The sequence below is a fragment of the Xiphias gladius genome, chromosome 16, assembly GCF_016859285.1.
Source record: "Xiphias gladius isolate SHS-SW01 ecotype Sanya breed wild chromosome 16, ASM1685928v1, whole genome shotgun sequence".
In the NCBI taxonomy this organism is placed as follows: domain Eukaryota; kingdom Metazoa; phylum Chordata; class Actinopteri; order Istiophoriformes; family Xiphiidae; genus Xiphias; species Xiphias gladius.
Genome location: NC_053415.1, coordinates 21,335,486 through 21,352,500, shown reverse-complemented (window position 1 = coordinate 21,352,500; position 17,015 = coordinate 21,335,486). Strand labels below are relative to the sequence as shown.

Here is a 17,015-nt window from a genome sequence, read left to right as displayed (position 1 = left end):
ATGATTGTGAAACCTAAAACTTTACCATACAACTGTTGTTTTTACAAACCCCTTATTTATTTTTTAATTGTCCCTTATTTCCACCATAAAGTGTTTCCCCGATAAAGGACTGGCTCTGATGCAGTCGATCTCTGAGGGGTAGTCTTGTCACAACAATGTAATTTCTGCAAAAATGTTTGAATTATTCCATGTAGCCCTAAAGGATTAGACTGGTCATAGTCTATATTTTGTTATCCACCAAATCCCACGAAAAGACCAAAAACAACTTTGTGCTAGTCCATCAGTATACTTTCTGACTTCCCTACCTGTCTGTTTTACTCAGCCCCAAGGCAGTTTTGTTTGCACTGAAGACAAATAATTACCAAGGGTGTCAAATGGAAAAAGGCTCAGAAATTTCCTAAGACAGCTGCCGCTATAGTTTTAATCAGCACTACTCAACAGGAGTAAATAGTACATTTCTTGGGGACGATTTTTAGCAGTAGGTTAATAAACATTTATTGTTCTACTGAGTATTTCTGGCAGCAGAACACTGTATGTCAGACTGACTCAAACTAAACTACAATTTGTAGTTGATCCTTGCAATTTATTGCTGGTTTTTGTCTTTTCGTGGGATTTGTAGACAATAAGAGAACTATAGAATATCACCAGGCTTTTTTTTTTTTTTCTTTTTACTAGGCACAACAAATGCAAAATGCTCTATCTCGTAAATTAGAATTAATACCAAAAGTTACTTTTGAGAGTGTAAATCAAACTTGTTTACTGTTAATACCAGTGGTGTTGCATTCTGTCTGAGTAAATTATCTACCCATTTGGATTTAGCATACAGCATGTCTTGGATGAGAAGTATTAAACTATAAATATTCTACAGGAGTTGGCTGAAGTAAGCACACCTTCAGTCAGCTGTTGTCTGTTGTGCGTGTGTGTGTGCGTGCGTGTGTGTGTGTGTGTGTGTGTTTGTCAGGGTATTAGCAGTGCCAATCTGGGATCAGTTTCACTTTTCAGAGACCACACTACAGGTGGTCAAACGGGACCGATTTTACAGATTCTGAATTGGTACTGCTACAGAGTGGCTCAACACAGCAGTTAGGTTGACACGATGGCATAACGTAGGTTGGGTCCACACTGTCCAGGCTCAGTAGTGTGCCCCTCAAGTCCTGCCATCCTGACACCGCCTCAAAGAGCCGGTCAACAGATTACCAAGCCCGTGTTTGTCCCAGGCCCCGACCAGAGTTTTCGAACAAACTACATCAACACTGAGGGGGAAAAAAAGAGACTGATGGATACTCCCCTCCTTTTTGCTTACTATGTAGGCCACTAGCTGTGAAATTTGTCTTGTTTTTAATTGAAAAAAAAAAAAAAACATTTTCAGATGGAGTATTTTAAATAAACACTAATCATGTAACAAAGATGTGTTGTGGTAATTGCAAATTGTGTTGTATGATCTGTGACCTTAGGGTGATCAGTATGTGCGTTTAGTGTTTGCTAGCTGTGCTGTCGTAGCACAAACCCGATTTAACCTTCACGACCACTCTGCAACCAGTCCCAGTTTCAGGTTTTCTTGCGATGTGTCATAGTGGAGTCGGGCCACCTCGCCTGAAACAAAGACCACCTCCACCAACATCATAAGAAAAGGAACATACCTTTATGAAATGTAACACTAATCGTTTAGGGAAAAAAGCAGAATCGCTATTTCGCACAGTTAAAGCGATTATGTTCAGTGTGACAGTTGGATGGGCCATCTTACTCTGACTAAATCAATAAATCGACAACAAGATCAAGGAGGCGTACCAGCTCGGCTGAACAATTCCTTGGATGAGTTGTAAGTATTAGTATAATAATAGCTAAAGAAGCTATCTTCTATTTATTATTTAGAAATAGTACTTTTATTTAATACCAACTTGTTACTAGTCAGAACATGAAGGAACCAGAGAATCCCACTCACCGTTAATGATGTTTTGGTCCTTAGACCTTCAGGTAACTCTGTCAGACAACTTCTGACTACCATACAACCACCATATAAAGTTGAGAACAAGTGACTGACGGTGTGTGGAAATTCCATTCCATCTTCTTTTTCAGTCAGTTTCTTGTTATCCAACACACCTCATAGGACTATGATATTAAAGCAGTTTGTGTCCTGAGCCAGTGGTTTAGGTACTCCTTTTTTTTTTTTTTTGATTTTTTTTTTTTTTTTGTTCAATTTAAGGGCATTAGAATATGGATTTAGTAATTAGTGATTTAGTAATATTTGTATATTCGTATTCATTCATTGCTGGTGAAACCGGAGCAAGGGCTTCCCCTGCTTCAATACCAGCTTTTCTCATTATAGGTAAATACAAATTACGACCACATTAAGGTTTAAAACCCCTAAAAAGCAGTTGTTTTTTGCAGAGATAACGTATGAATAGCCTCAGTATTATACAGCTAATGTAGAAATATAAGTGAGTTAAATAGTTTTTTGAAACAGTACAGTACACTAGAGACACTATTAACGTTGTAAACAAGCAGATACGACTTGTGTATGAAAGTATGTGATTTTTCCATAAAGTACCATGATTGGGGGGGGTCACTTAATTGGTTGGAATAGCCATAAACAGACATTAGCATCTTGGTATAGTCAGTTCTTACAATATGTACTAATATTGCAATATAAAGTTATATATAACTTGATAAAGGATTTTATCTGTATCGCCCACTCCTAGCTCAGAAACAAACAATAAAACATAATTACAGAATCACTCTGTATGTCAAAGCTGTGTCCAGCGTCATTCCCTGTTTGGGGAATGACGCTTTCAGCTAATTTATTTCAGTGTGCAAAATATGAATGTATAGATCTAGTGTCCATAACATGTACACCACTTTTTGTAATGAACCAAAGAAATAAAAAAATAAATAAAAATAAATTCACTCTGTAATTTACAGCTACATAACACTGGACGTGTCAGTGAGGATGAAATCACAATTTACTGCTCACTTCAGAGTAAACATTAAGTGCTAGCGAATGAATGAAAAAATGAGTGAATGACTGTCATGTTGCACTGTATTCTGGTCTATGAGGCTACTGTCAGACAGCGGTTTAACGATGGAGGATGGTGCTATGAGGAAGCGACTACCGGTGTGATATCACGTGCCCAGAATGCAACAACACATTAGAGGAAAACGGGATCCTGCATGAAGTAGGTAAGACTTGGTGGTTGGTTTTTCTTTCTTTTTTTTTTTTTTCCCAACAAAGTTTTTCAGTTCACTCTGGAAATGTTAGAATTAAGGAGCCGTTTTTAGAGACAGTGATTTCCGTAGATTTGATTGGTGGTCATATTTAGGCCACTAAGAAGTTTTTGGAGATTACAGCTAAAGATAAGTTTGCATTTTGCCCCAGAAATTCAACTTTTAAATCAAGTCATTCAAAAAATATAATTTTTCCTCTAGTTGACTATGAGCACAAAATCAAATATAAATTGACAGACTGGTGCAAACATCTTTATTCTTGCGCACTTGAGCCATTGAAACTAGAACAAAAATCTTTTGCGCTCTTCAGTAAAAACCAATGCACATACAGTATATTATTCCACATATACAGAGACACACAGATGTATATGAGACATGCACAAAACTTGAGATCAACTCAGTTTTAATCCCACAATATGAATCAAAATCTACAATAATTTTTCAATAATCTTTCAAGGGGGTTTATCAGTGTGAGAGCAGATTTACACTTCAGCAAACAAACCTAAATGTTTTTTTGTTTTTTGTTTTTACCAACACTTACTGGCATTAGTCACACAATCACATTCACTCACAAATCAGTCTAATAAATTAGAAATATTATCTAGCATGGACACAGAGGTAAAAACACAACTGGCCAACAACAATGAATAAAAATTTCAGAAAACATCACAGCAGGGAGGGAGAGAGTAGAAAACAAACAGCTTAAATAAGCTTCGGTTTCATAATTTATTTATTTATTTTAGTCATTTAATGCACAAATTCTGCCTTCTAATGCTCTGACTGTTTGCACTGAAACAGCTCCTCTTTTTGTAGTTTGTTTCTTGTGACCTCTGAAAGAAGACTGGAGGCTCCTTCAGATTATGTTTTCGTGGCCCCTAAAAATAGATGACGCACGTTAGACCACAGATCCCTGCTGATAAAATTTTGTAGAATGACAACTGAGAACAGCTTTGTTGTTACACACAACTCATACATATTTAAAGAGTGTGAATACAGTCGGTTGTGATAATAAGCAGCATCTTCCAAAAGTTCCTTGGATGATTATGTATCAGTAAAAGTGCTTTTTGTTTTGTTTATGCTATACATTGTCAAAAAATTATGACAGATGTTCAAAGTAAACTTTTAATTGTGCTTATTTTTGTCCAAAACTCCCGAAATATTGAATTTACAATGATTTGAAAATCAGAAAAGCAGGAAATCCTCATATTCTAGGTGGAGACAGCGAATAATTTTTTTTCTTCTATAAATTTAAAATGATTATCATTTAGTGTATGTTTTTTGTTTTTCAGTCTAAATATTTCAGCATCGTTTCCAACTAAATACAGAGTACTTTAACCTGGTTTTAAGTTTTAAATTTAAGTCAAATTGTCCCGATAAAAACAGCAAAACAAAAATCAGAACACAGTGGAAATGCCTGTCACATTGTTCAGATCCCCAAGCGAAGTCTACAAATTGCTTGTTTCCTCCAACCAACAGTCCAAAACTAAAAAGAGATTCAATTTACAGTGTTATAAAACTGAGAAAGGAAGTAGTAGCTTTGGGAATTTTTACGTGAAATAACTTATAATTGGTCGATTATCAAAGCTGTTTGTTGGTTAATTTATCCGTTTGTTTCAAAAGTCTATTAATCTGTGACCCTAGCATCTGTCTGTTCAGAGTCCATGACATGAAATCCCTAGAAAAGTAGAGCAATGGTTCTCAAAGTGAGGTCCAGGGGCCTCTATGGGTCACTGAGATGCTACCAGCGAGTCTACAGCAGAACTGCAAAAAAAAAAAGTATAACTATTGCAATTGTAGATTTCACTATAACCATTAGTTTTTTTGTAATTTATACCTTTTTAGACAGTTTTAGTACGAAGTCTTTTTTTAACTGAGGGTCTGTGGTCTCATATTAATTTGTTAGGCAGTCCATGTTTGAGAGTCCCTGGCGTAAGAGGTTCCACTGTGAACCAGCAGGTGGGGGTAAAGGCCAAGGTCGGTTTCGTCCCGCAGCTTTAACCTGACCACTGCCCGTTCGTTAGTTCACATGACGCGGACAACGCTAGTCTGTTGATCGGTGGTGGACTTCAGTGACCGCAAGTGTGATGTGACCTAATGACAGAGCTTAGAGTCGTCCATTGTGACGACTGAATTAGTCTTTGTTTGATTCCCAGAAGACTTCCAAGTGCGAGGAAACCGAAAAAGAAAAAAAAAAGACTAGTTCTCAGCGCAGTTTCGGTTGGTAGTCGTAGAAAACACACAGCAGAGTCACGCTCAAACAATGATATGTACAACTTTATACAATTCAAATCAGACAAGATTTGTTTCTCTGGTGTCTTGCGCTCCCTTTGTGCCAGTGGCATCGGTTGGTTACAAACTAAACATATCACACTATACATCTAATTTTTTTTTTTTTTTTTTTTTTTTTTACAGCAAATTTATACAATATATACATGAATAAATATGTTTTCTCCTTCAGTGCTCAGGATAAGCAGATAGGAAGAAGCATGTGATTTTATTTTGGATCCGTGTAACCCTGGTGATTTCTCAGTAAATGTCAAGGTTGCTGAACTGTTTCAGCTCTGTTGCTTTGAAAAGCAGTTTCACTTGATCGAGTCAGTTCTCACAAAGATTCTCCTTTAAGTATCGTGTTTTGGACTTTTCCCGAGGTTATTTGTTTAATTTTTCCCTTTTTTTTTTTACTAGAGCTGATATTCAGAGCACAATGGTGCAAAAGCACGCCGTCCTCCAGATATTTGTCCACACACACACACACACACACACACGTTGTGTTGTTTCTGAGTGTCCAGAGAGGTGACTGTAAAAATTGTATGAACATCAGTCCTTTTTAAATGTTTCACTGTGTCAGTCAGTTCATATATGGGATGGAGCAGCTTTATGATAGACCCCTGATGTCAGCCCAGTTCCAGTATGTCCAGTTAAGGCAGTACTGGCCTCGCTGTACATGGAGGGGGGAGCAGTGGCTTTCTGCGGCCAGCAGGGGCAGCATCGAGCCACAAACCTCCTCCAGGACTCCAGGGTTTTCCCTGACCAAATCCAGACTCCTGAGGTGATGCCCACCACTAAGTACATGAAGTACTTGAGCATGAAGACGGCGTAGTCTGGGCCCAGTCCTGAGCGCTGGCGCTCGGACAGGCAGGAGCAGGCCAAGGTTCGCTCCCACCCCGGCCGGTAGTGCTGCTCATAGACCAGGCAGGCCACCACGATGGTGGCGGGGACGGTGTACAGCACCGTGAAGAGCCCGATGCGGATCATCAGCCGCTCAAGTTTGTCCGTCTTGGTGCCACCTTGCTTGATGATGCTCCTAATGCGGAAGAGAGAAACAAAGCCGGCGAGTAAGAAAAGTGAACCAGTGAAGAGGTAAACGACGAGAGGTGCGAGTACGAATCCCCTCAGATTCTCCAGACTCTGGTTCCCCACGTAGCAGATGCCAGCGACAGGGTCCCCATCCACAGAGCTGAGAGCCAGGACCACAATGGACTTAATGCTGGGGATAAGCCAGGCAGCGAGGTGGAAATACTGCGAGTATCCTGCAATGGCCTCACTGCCCCACTTCATCCCTGCAGCCAGAAACCAGGTGAAGGACAGCACCACCCACCAGATGGAGCTGGCCATGCCGAAGAAATACACCAACAAGAAGACAAGGGTGCAGAGAGCCGGGCCAGTGGTGTCGTAGAGGATGTGCAGCTGGTCGCCGCCATCGCTGCCGCCGGCACCACACGCCACTCGCTCATGACCCGCCACCAGCCGGATGATATAACCCAAAGAGACGAAGAGGTAGCAGGCAGCCAGGAAGATGATGGGCCTCTCTGGGTACTTGAAGCGTTCCATGTCAATGAGGAAGGTAGCGACAGTGGTCAAGGTAGAGATGAAGCACAGCACCGACCATAGTCCCACCCAGAAGCTGGTGAAGGCGCGTTCATCGGCTGAGAAGTAGGGCTGGTGACAGGGCTGGGCGCAGTTGGGCAGGGGGCCGGTCTGGACCCGGCCGTACAGAGCGTTTGACTCCCTCTTGATGGGGACCAGTGGGTCTCGACAGCGACACTCCCTGTCACACTGCGGGGGGCTTGGAGGTCTGGTCCGGCCTTTAGGGGTGGGTTTAGGAAAGGGGGGAGCCAGGGTGGTGGTCTCGCTGCTGTTCTGGTCCATGCACAGGGTCTCGTCACCCAGCTGGGGAAGCTGCTCACAGCTCATCCTCTCGGGCCACTCGAAGCCGTACTGGCTCATCAGAGGGGAGCAGCCACGTTTGGCCCGTTCACACACGGAGCGGCAGGGGGGCAGGGGCTTGCGGTAGTCCGGCAGGCAGATCGGGGTGTACATGCTGCACAGGAAGAAGAGTAGGTCCGGAGAGCAGTGGATCCGGACCAGGGGCCAGAACTGGTGCACCTCCAGCCCCACCTCCTCCTGGGTGTCGTGGTTGAACTGGTTGGGCATATAGGTCAGGTTGTAGCCGATGCCCCTGCACATGGGCACCGTTATGGGCTCACACACCAGATCCTTGGAGGCCCCAAAGGTGAGACCAGCACACAGGAACATCAGCAGAAGCAGCACGAGGGTCCTCGGGAACACCGGGCTGCACGGCGCGTGCCTCACCGTGGATGCCATATAGAAAATAAATATTGAAATAGTTTTAGAATGATTGATTAATTTAGGGTCATTAAGAAAAGAAGCAATAAGGAAGAGGGCCGGTCCGTTTATTTGGATTCACGAGTTCATCTCGGAAACCTGAAAACTTTCTTCCTCTGCTGGATAAATCGGCACCGATTTTTCATTCTGCTCCCGGAGAAAAATCGACTCTCAGCCTCTTGATGGTTGAGACGAAACAAGTAGAAAACCCTCACGGTAAATCCGGTTTGTCCATAAAGGTTCCACGGTGCGCCGGGCGAGCCCCTCTGGACAATCATTCACGAGAGCTCGCTCTCGTTGCGGAGAAAGTTCATCTCCGGCGGTCACGTACCAATGAATTTAACTGCCCTGCAACATTTTTAAAAGGCACGGTTTGTTCCGGACCGGTCGCAAACGCCAGAAAAAAAAAAATGCATCATTAGTCTCACGGTCGGAGGAAAAAAAAAAAAAAAAGAGTCAAATCTGTCCGGGATAAAAGTGAGACAACAAAGATCACAATTTAACTGTTAAACAAAGTAAACAAAATTACTAAAAAATAAATAAAAAAAATAAAGTCTCCAGACTCAGCGTCCGGAGCCCGATGCGTAAAATCCACTTGACGTCTCCTCTCTCGGGGTCGGTTTATTCCTTCAGCTCGCAGGCACGTTACCTTTTTTTTTTTTTTTTTTTTTTTTAAGAAAGTTTCGCAAGTGTCGTCTCCGTTGCCCCTGCGGGAAAACAATTCAACAAAACAACGGTAATCCGAAAGCGTCCGTCAGGGTAAAAAAAAACAAAAAACAAAAAAACAAAACCACTTGTCCGGTATCAACACGTACGGAAGTTCGCTGCTGTAGCCTGCGCTGAGCCCCAGGACGGAATAACTTGCGCCGACGATGCAGCAGCTCCTGATAACGCGGAGGGACTGCTGCGTTCAGGGCCCGTCGGAAATGTTACGATTCCGACGTGAGCATGAAAGTCAGGACAAGGTAAAACCCCATTTTGTGGGGTTTATAGCAACGTGCTCCAAACCAAAAAAAAAACAAAACAGCCATTTTGCCCTAAAAGCTGAGACATTATAAATACCTGATCATATATATATATATTTTTATCAGTGTTTAATTATTGTTTTTGAAAAATTAGATCCTGTCACAGACTGTAAGCAACTCAAGTCAAGTTTTGGTGAATGAAGTGCTTTGTGTAAGGCAAAGAAATACATCAGGACTACAGTTAAAGACACAGTGATGGGAAAAATAAAGTTTTCAAAAAACAAAACAGATAATACATTTTATTGTGCTTTCAGTGAAGTAATAGACGCTGGTCCTGAATTCTCCACTGTGGTCATTTATTTAATCCTTGTAATTAAATAACTAAGTACATTTACTCCAGAATTGTATAGGTACAAATCTGAGGTACTTGCACTTGAGTATTTCCATGTTATGTTTCTATGTTATTTTATGTCATAGTGACAGTTTTTCTTAGCTGTTCAGAGTGAACAGTTGATGTTCTGTTTTAACACTACTTGCCAGAACTTTAATTTACAATGTATAGTTAAAATCAGCCCCCCTTTTTTTTTTTTTTTTTTTTTACTCAAGTAACCATCCAACTCCTTTAAACACAGTAATTCTGTTCATTTTCTGGTCTCCAGTATAATCCTAAAAACTCTCAATCCTAATCTGGATTTTTCAATTTCTAAAAATACTTTGCGCAGAATCGACACCGATTGAAAATGTGAACTTGCTCATTTGTTTCCTTCGTCCTTATTCTGCAGCTCAGTGAAGCCTGATGTCCAAACACTGCATCTGTAAAAATGCTTTTGACACAGCACACGGTGATCATCCCCCACCAGCAGCACTTGAACGCATCGGTGAGTTGTATTTATGACTTCCTGCATTATGATGATACATCAGGCTTCTCCACCCACTGACACCTTAGTGACCACACACACACACAAAACAATTTAAAATTATTCACCATTTTTTTTCCTTTTCTCATACTTGCAGGCTGTATTTCAGACTTGTTGTTTATTTTTGATTTCCTGAATATTCTTTCCTCATTGCTTGTTTCTTTTCCTCACTCTAACAACGCCTGAATTCCTAACTTCCCTCCCAGCATGTCCAGCATTAACATTTTACATCATGTGTTGGTCTCAAACGGTCAGTGCAGTCTAGCCTCTCCGCGTTCAGCCTAAATTCATTTTACCACTACGTGCTACTTTCGCGACACATGTTCAGGTGCGTGTATGAAGGAATATCTGTATGCAGTTTGTTTCTCATACATTGTCCCTGACTTCTGACAGACCTCTAATCTCAGTTAGTCATTAACATCTGGAGTCAGTCAGTTTGTCGTTCCCTGTTAGCTCTGCTTTCACTGAAGGTGACTCCAGGACATATATCATTAACAGCAGAAGATGCACTGACACATTTAACGCAACATATCCAAGCCTATGTAGATAAACAGACGTAAAACCATGTGCACGCATACCAGGCTGAATGCCGTGTTAAGAGGACCCCAGTACTTCGTCGTCTTCCGTTGTACTGACCCAATTTAGAAATCTACCTCAGAAGATTGTACAGTCTATACAACACACTACGCCGTAGAGCAGGGGTCAGCATTTAAGATCAACCAGGGGCCAGTTTTCTTTCAGCATTGTTTATTGGGGGGGGCAAACGTCAATATCAATTTAAAGGTGCGGCGAAAACTTAGGCCTGTATGTTTTCAATGCGTTTTGTTAATTCATTTCTTTTTAATTCATTTTAGGGGTGTATCTGAGGGCAGATGTCATCATTCCCATGAGGAGGTTTGTGCTTAAAGAAGTTACGGCAGCTTCTGTGTCAACTCCTGTTTCCACACAAGATAAACAGTATCGTCTGCTTCATTTGTGGTTGAATGAAATCGTAAACCGGTTCTAGTCAAATAGGCTAAAATTCATTATTGACCTTTTTTTATTTATTGTATTTTTTATCTCGTGTTAATTATACTCAATTGTAGCTCTATGGGCTGTTCAAGTAGCCTCTCTTCAAGGGGGGTTACGAGGATACAAGGTCATTTATTGCAGTTTACAGGAGCCTTGTGTTTACTGTACATTGTTACCTGCGGTAGATTTGTGAAGAATCATGGAAAGGTTTTAATGTAAACTATAAAAGTGAAAACTTCAGCTTCGTCAGACGTTAAGGTTCGGAAAAAGCACAAACAACAGGAACTGAGGGGGGGAAAAGGGATAAACCAACCAATAAGAGATGGTTATATCATAGGGCTGATGAGTAAAGTTATACAACAGCCAGGTCACATAAATGATAAAAGATGAAGAACAGAAGACAATTAAAAATTGATTAACACCCAGGATTCATCTTTTCTCTCTTTTAATACTATGTTGTCAAATTGATGATGAGTTACTACTTATCATCTAGTCTTTTTTCAATATAACTTTTCATAGATTATTTATTTTTTAATCAATTTCAAACCAGATCTGTTATTTGATTAATTACTTTTTCCCGTTTTTATTGTGCATCGGGCTATCTGTCTTCCAGCTGCAGTAAAACCATATGATCAGCTCCTGAGGTCCTTTTAGTCAATGTAAACAAATCATTTCCATAACTCTAAAGTACAACTTAGCTACAGTTTCATCTCCGTGTAACAAAGTTAAATCAGATACTCGGAGACGACATCTTCAGAACGTTCCGAGGCCGCCACAGCCGAAATGAAAAGTTATAGGGGAGTTGTTTCAAAAGCTGCCGTCATTTAAAACCTGATAACCAGCAACAATATTTGCTCTCATTGTTGTCAGTGTTTCTACTGTCGGAAAGGCAACTGCTTTCTTTGCTCCTTATCACTTTGTAGTTCGCTGTATCAAGTAGGTCTCCTTCTGAAATCTGTACATGGCATCTGTATGTCTGTATATACAAGAAAGGTATTGAGTTGAGCTGTATGAATTCAAACGTCAGTCCGTCAGCGGTTAGTCAGTATTAAAACCTCTTGGACAGTCACTGTTAAATACTGTATCTAAACTTTCAAAGAAAAAAACACGTTTATATAAAAGGATATTTAAATTTTCCTTCATTTCACAAAGACATTTTCACAGAGGCCTGAGTTTCTGTAGCAATAGGAAAACAATAGTTTTTTTTTTTTTTTACTTTATTTTGAGAAACATAAAAACATGTTTACCATGTCTGAACACAAGCAGCTGTAAAAGAACTACTCTAAAGAAGATACAGTCTAAAGTTGGCAAACATTTTCATTTAAAATTGGGACATCTTTGATCAAATGTGTAAACAACATGATGGATCTGATCAGACATTTGATGTCAACTTTCGGTACTTGACAGTTTTTGTTACTTAGAGCTACAGACACATTTCAGTCAGTACCAAAAAGGTATTGTGGTTCAATACCCAGTCAACACCAATTCACAACACCGGTACTGGTGTGTATGGAGGCTAAGCGAATAAACGTTGGCAGGTAAAGCTTGAGGCGTGTTCAGAATGAATGCGTTGGTGTCTAAATAAAACTAAATCAAAGTGATAGGAAAAATCCGTGGTGATTTTACGACTCTGCTCTCTTTCTCTCTCCCTCTTTACACATGGAGCCATATCCCACATCGGACAAAGGTCACAATGCTCTCTGGGAGACAAAGGTCTCATAGGGTGTGTGTGTGTGTGTGTGTGTGTGTGTGTGTGTGTGTGTGTGTGTGTGTGCGTGTGTGTGTGTGAGTGTGAGTGTGTTTGTTTGGTGGTGAAGGAAGGTGTGTGCGCAAAACATATCAGCCAAGACAAGTCTTTCTCGATCCGATTCGCATCCACTCAGGTTACTTTGACGAATGAAAGCAAACAGTGAGGAGTTCATGTGTAAAGCCTGGATGGCATCAATCTCCTGTGTGTGTACACGCACACACACGCACACACACACACACACACACACGCACACACATATGTGATTACCTGTTGTGATTTTCCCAGGTGCCAGGCCTGTTTGACTAAGACTTAAGCGAGAACACAAGGAGACGTGGCCTGCATCACTGGCTGATCAGGTAACCATGGGATACAGAAAACACACACACACACACAAATTTGAAGACGACTAGAACAAAAGTGCCCTCATAATTAAAGTCTAAAACTTGAACTGGTCCTCACAAAGAAGTGCAGGAGCGCACACACGTGATGCTGGGCAAAAAGTAAATCGATAGTTAAATAATAGTTAGTACAGAGCATTCAGCAGCCAAAGAAGCAGATAATTCCCTCAGGAGTTGGAAGATACCAACAATAGAGCCGAGAGAGAGGGACCATTGGACTTAGAATCATTGCGTGGCCAAAAACGCCACTACAGCTAATAATAATGTTGCTCCATACCTGCTAGATGTGTAAACAAGCAACTGTTTGCTAACAAGTTGACTTAAAGCTTAAAGGGGAGTGTCTCCGCTGCCCCCCAGTTGCCAAAATTGCAGGGGGTTAACTTCTCATGACTGAAATGAGTGATGACAAAAATGCCAAACTAAATGCTTTTGGAGCTTCCACCATCACATCAAATGTTTAAAGGACCAACCGTGAGTTTCTCAGCCTTGGCATTAGGACTCCATGTGGCGTCCAGCTGATACTCGAAAAAAAGTAGTGGAGTAGAAGTATAAAGTGGCATACAATGTAAATAGTGAAGTACAAGTACCTCAAAATGGTACTTAAGTAAAGTGCTTGAGTAGATGTACTTCATTACACTGCACCACTGGCCTTTATTAGACTGACTGAAGAGACATGAGAGGAAACACGGAGAGACGAATTCCGTGTCTCTTGACTTGATGCAACCGTGCTTCCTCCAAACTTTGCTGTGCGTTCAGTCTGAACACACCTTTAGGCTGTTTACTTACATATGATGTAGCTTTACTACAGAACATTTTACCAAAGCGTGTTGAAGGTTTTGTTCTCTCCCCCCTCCCAGGCAGCCCCTTTCATGTCCGCACTCCACGATTATCAACATGCAGAGACTTGGCGCTTGTTTGAGTAAGGCGATCCGTCATAGTGAACAAACATCACGTCTGCTTTTGTTGTCAGAGTTGCATCGCTGTCGTGTGGTGATGCGTAGTTCAGTTTTCTTACATCAGTCTGAATGGACGGGAACCGGCGGCTGCCTGGAAAGGGGGAAAAAGGCATTGGAAAAAGTCTAATACAGCGCTGCATGCTGGGGTTATGAAACACTGAAGTGACATGCCTGTGATTCACAGAGAATGAGGGGGATTTTAATATTTAGAGCTGGGATCAGTAGGTTTCTGCCTGTGGAGGTGTTGTGGCAGTGTCCTGCCAACTCCGCCATACAGATGGATATAATAAAAATTTTTCTTCCAAAAAATTACTTTACAGATACACCTTTTCATCCCTTATATCAGCTATAGGAAGAACAGCCCCGATCCCTACTACCAAAGTGAAAAGAAAGTGTGCCAAGTCGGGGGTCTCGGTTGGACCTATCTGACTTTCACACTGAAGACACCAGTTCACGTCCTGTCTCAGACCACCAGCTTAAAGTCAGGCTATTTAAGTTTTGCAAGATAAGTAACAGTGTTCCTCTTCAAAGTGAAAAGATGATTTCGTAAGCAATGAAACACACACTGTTCAGTACACACGGGGTTTCGCTGCTACAGCCTTACTTGTGCGAGTGTCTTATGGTGGCTAATGCTAAAACTTATATTGGATCGTCATGTAACTGACAGTACAGATGGCAGTTGTAGCTGCTGCTACATAGTCTCTGGACACAACAATGTCACCTCAAGGTCAATTTAGTCGCTGTTGCGGAGCTTTCAGACATATCACAGCTGTCATGAGATTGTTGATGTTCAAATTAATTTTTTAAAAATTGTAATATTTTTTTAAAAATTAAACAAAAAAATTTTCTGAGCAATTTAAATCTGCAATAGTTTTTTTTTGTTTTTTTTTTTGGCCACTTGGGCTGAGCAGAAAAAGTGGAAAACAGCAATGGCTTATTATTATTGTAAAAAGTTAGCAAGCTGCTTATTTGCAGATCCAGCAGTTACGGAGCAACATTATGATTGATTTGGAGTTGTGTTTGTGTCAACCTGATGAATATAGGTCCAGTAGTCACTTTTTTTGCTCTCTTTTTGGTCTCCACCAACTCCTGAGGGAAATATCTGGCTCTTTAGCGGATAAATGCTCCACGGACAAATGCTTTCCACTGCTGAAACTCAATATAAAGCTCAGTAAAGCCGAGGACGCCTACTTTCACATTGTCACATTGTCATCATGTTGTCAATTGATATATTGTTATAAAAATATCGATTATAGCAGCTTTAAGGACTTCCCGTCCATGTTGTTGATGCTAATCTCAAATTATGCTTGTTACTGTCAACAGTTGTCACTTTGGCAACTTCTAAAACCCTGACTTCTACAGCTTCGGAGCTATGGAAGTAGGGTTTTTAACTCTGTTGTTGAACAACCTACGAGTGTTTGAAACATACTGAATTTAATGATGAAGAAGAAGGTTATGTGCTGCTGTGGTCCGAGAAGTTTCTCTAAATATTTTGATCCTTTTTTTTTTTAAATTTTCTTCTTTTACAGAAACTCAATGTCTCCATTGGAATCCATTGTAAGTTGTAAACCCAAGCCTCCAGGTTCTGTCCTCCATGAGGGAGATCAACACCTTTTAAAAACCTACAAGAGGTCAGTGTTAGTTTTGGCACCTGACTTTGATTTGGTTTTAGTCTGAATCTTTTGACAAAAGATTGACAAAAAAGTTTTAGTCAATTTTAGTCTTTTAGTCAAATTTGTTTTATTTTTCTACTTTTAGTCAATAAAACATTGTCTGGTGTTTGTGAGTGAGATTTTAGTCTTGCTTTTGTCACGCATGAATGCAAGATGCTTCTTAAATACAGTAGAGCAACAGGTCAAACAGCTAAGTCAGCTTCTGAACACAAAATTTTTGGGCGGCAGAGGAAACTGTTTTACTAATCAGGAGCTGCAGTTTGTGATTCTGCAGATGCATGGAGGTCATTGAATAAAACTTAAAACAGCGATTAGCTCATTTGTCCATTCATCCATGTTTCACATTATCTTTTAGTTTTTATTTAATGACGAAAATAGAAAAATGTAATTTGTTTGTCATAGTTCTGTCTCTCAAAAATTGCTTTTTTTTTTTAACTTTTGAGTCTTGTTTTAGGCGTGGGAAAAAAAGGGTCAAAAATATTTTTCATAAAAATTTTCGTTGGAGAAATGAACTCTGCAAGGGGTAATTGTCTAATACTTAAAATACAGATTTAGATACTGTAATTTACATGTGTGAATATTTTAAGAATAAATGATGTTAAAAAGCTTTGGCACTGAATGTTAAAAAAATGTCATATCATAAAACGTATTTGGGGTTTTGCAGAATGCAGTTTCAGCATTGTTACTGGTTGGCAGGATGTGAGAGCTACACTATATATGCACTTGTTTTAAGGGTAAAATGTCATCTGAAACACCAAATTGTCAATCAGCACAAACACAAAACTACTGTCTGCTTCAGTCCAGAGATGTGAGACTTGTTAAGTGTCAAAGCCTGTTTGAAACAACATCTGTTCCTCTGTGGTTTTATTTCTCCTCACTGTCGGCTCATACAGGTGTCTGCACAAAGCCTCTGTCCTGCTGCACGCACGCATGCACGCACAGTCACACACACCCTCTCACACACACACACACGCACACACACACACACACACACACACACACACACACACACACACACACACACACACACACACTTGTCTCTCTTTTAATAACACAGTAACGAATGTTTAATTGCAATTGATTTAATCTCTTATAAATGATTTACTGTTATCGGTTCTATTTGGATTTTAGTTTATTGCTTTGACTTTTATTTTTTCCAACTAACGTGGAGCTATATTGACATCAATGATAAACGAACTCAGTGTTATTTATATACATATTTTCTTCCATGAAAATAATCTGGCACCCTTCTGTCAGTAATTTTTATGTTCCTCTATACTTAACTCTACACGTATATTCACATAATACTGCACTGTATAGCGGGAGCATTTGAATTGAAGAGGAAGTGCTGTTTTTACCATCGTCACTGATGTAAACAAACTTCATCAGCATAAAAACAAAAATCAGGGTAAACCTGACTTTGAAAACCCGAAGCCCGCGATTAACTCAGACGTGTCTCAACTAAAAAAAAATACTGAAAAGAAAAGTGGAAAAAAG

At 40.4% G+C, this 17,015-nt stretch overlaps 2 protein-coding genes across 2 annotated transcripts in view; one reads left to right on the top strand and one right to left on the bottom strand.

Annotated features, from left to right (window-relative positions):
- ccnyl1 (cyclin Y-like 1) overlaps window positions 1–1,389 on the top strand; it is a 15,193-nt gene extending 13,804 nt beyond the window's left edge. Inside the window, exon 10 of the mRNA XM_040149372.1 lies at window positions 1–1,389. This exon is cut by the window's left edge and continues 292 nt beyond it. The gene's annotated coding sequence lies outside the window, so the exon portion shown is untranslated.
- Window positions 1,390–5,680: 4,291 nt separating this feature from the next.
- On the bottom strand, window positions 5,681–8,211 carry fzd5 (frizzled class receptor 5). Its single transcript, XM_040147593.1, has one exon. The coding sequence runs from the start codon at window positions 7,825–7,827 to the stop codon at window positions 6,076–6,078; it is 1,752 nt and encodes a 583-aa protein (XP_040003527.1). The 5' UTR covers window positions 7,828–8,211; the 3' UTR covers window positions 5,681–6,075.
- Window positions 8,212–17,015: the final 8,804 nt, after the last annotated feature.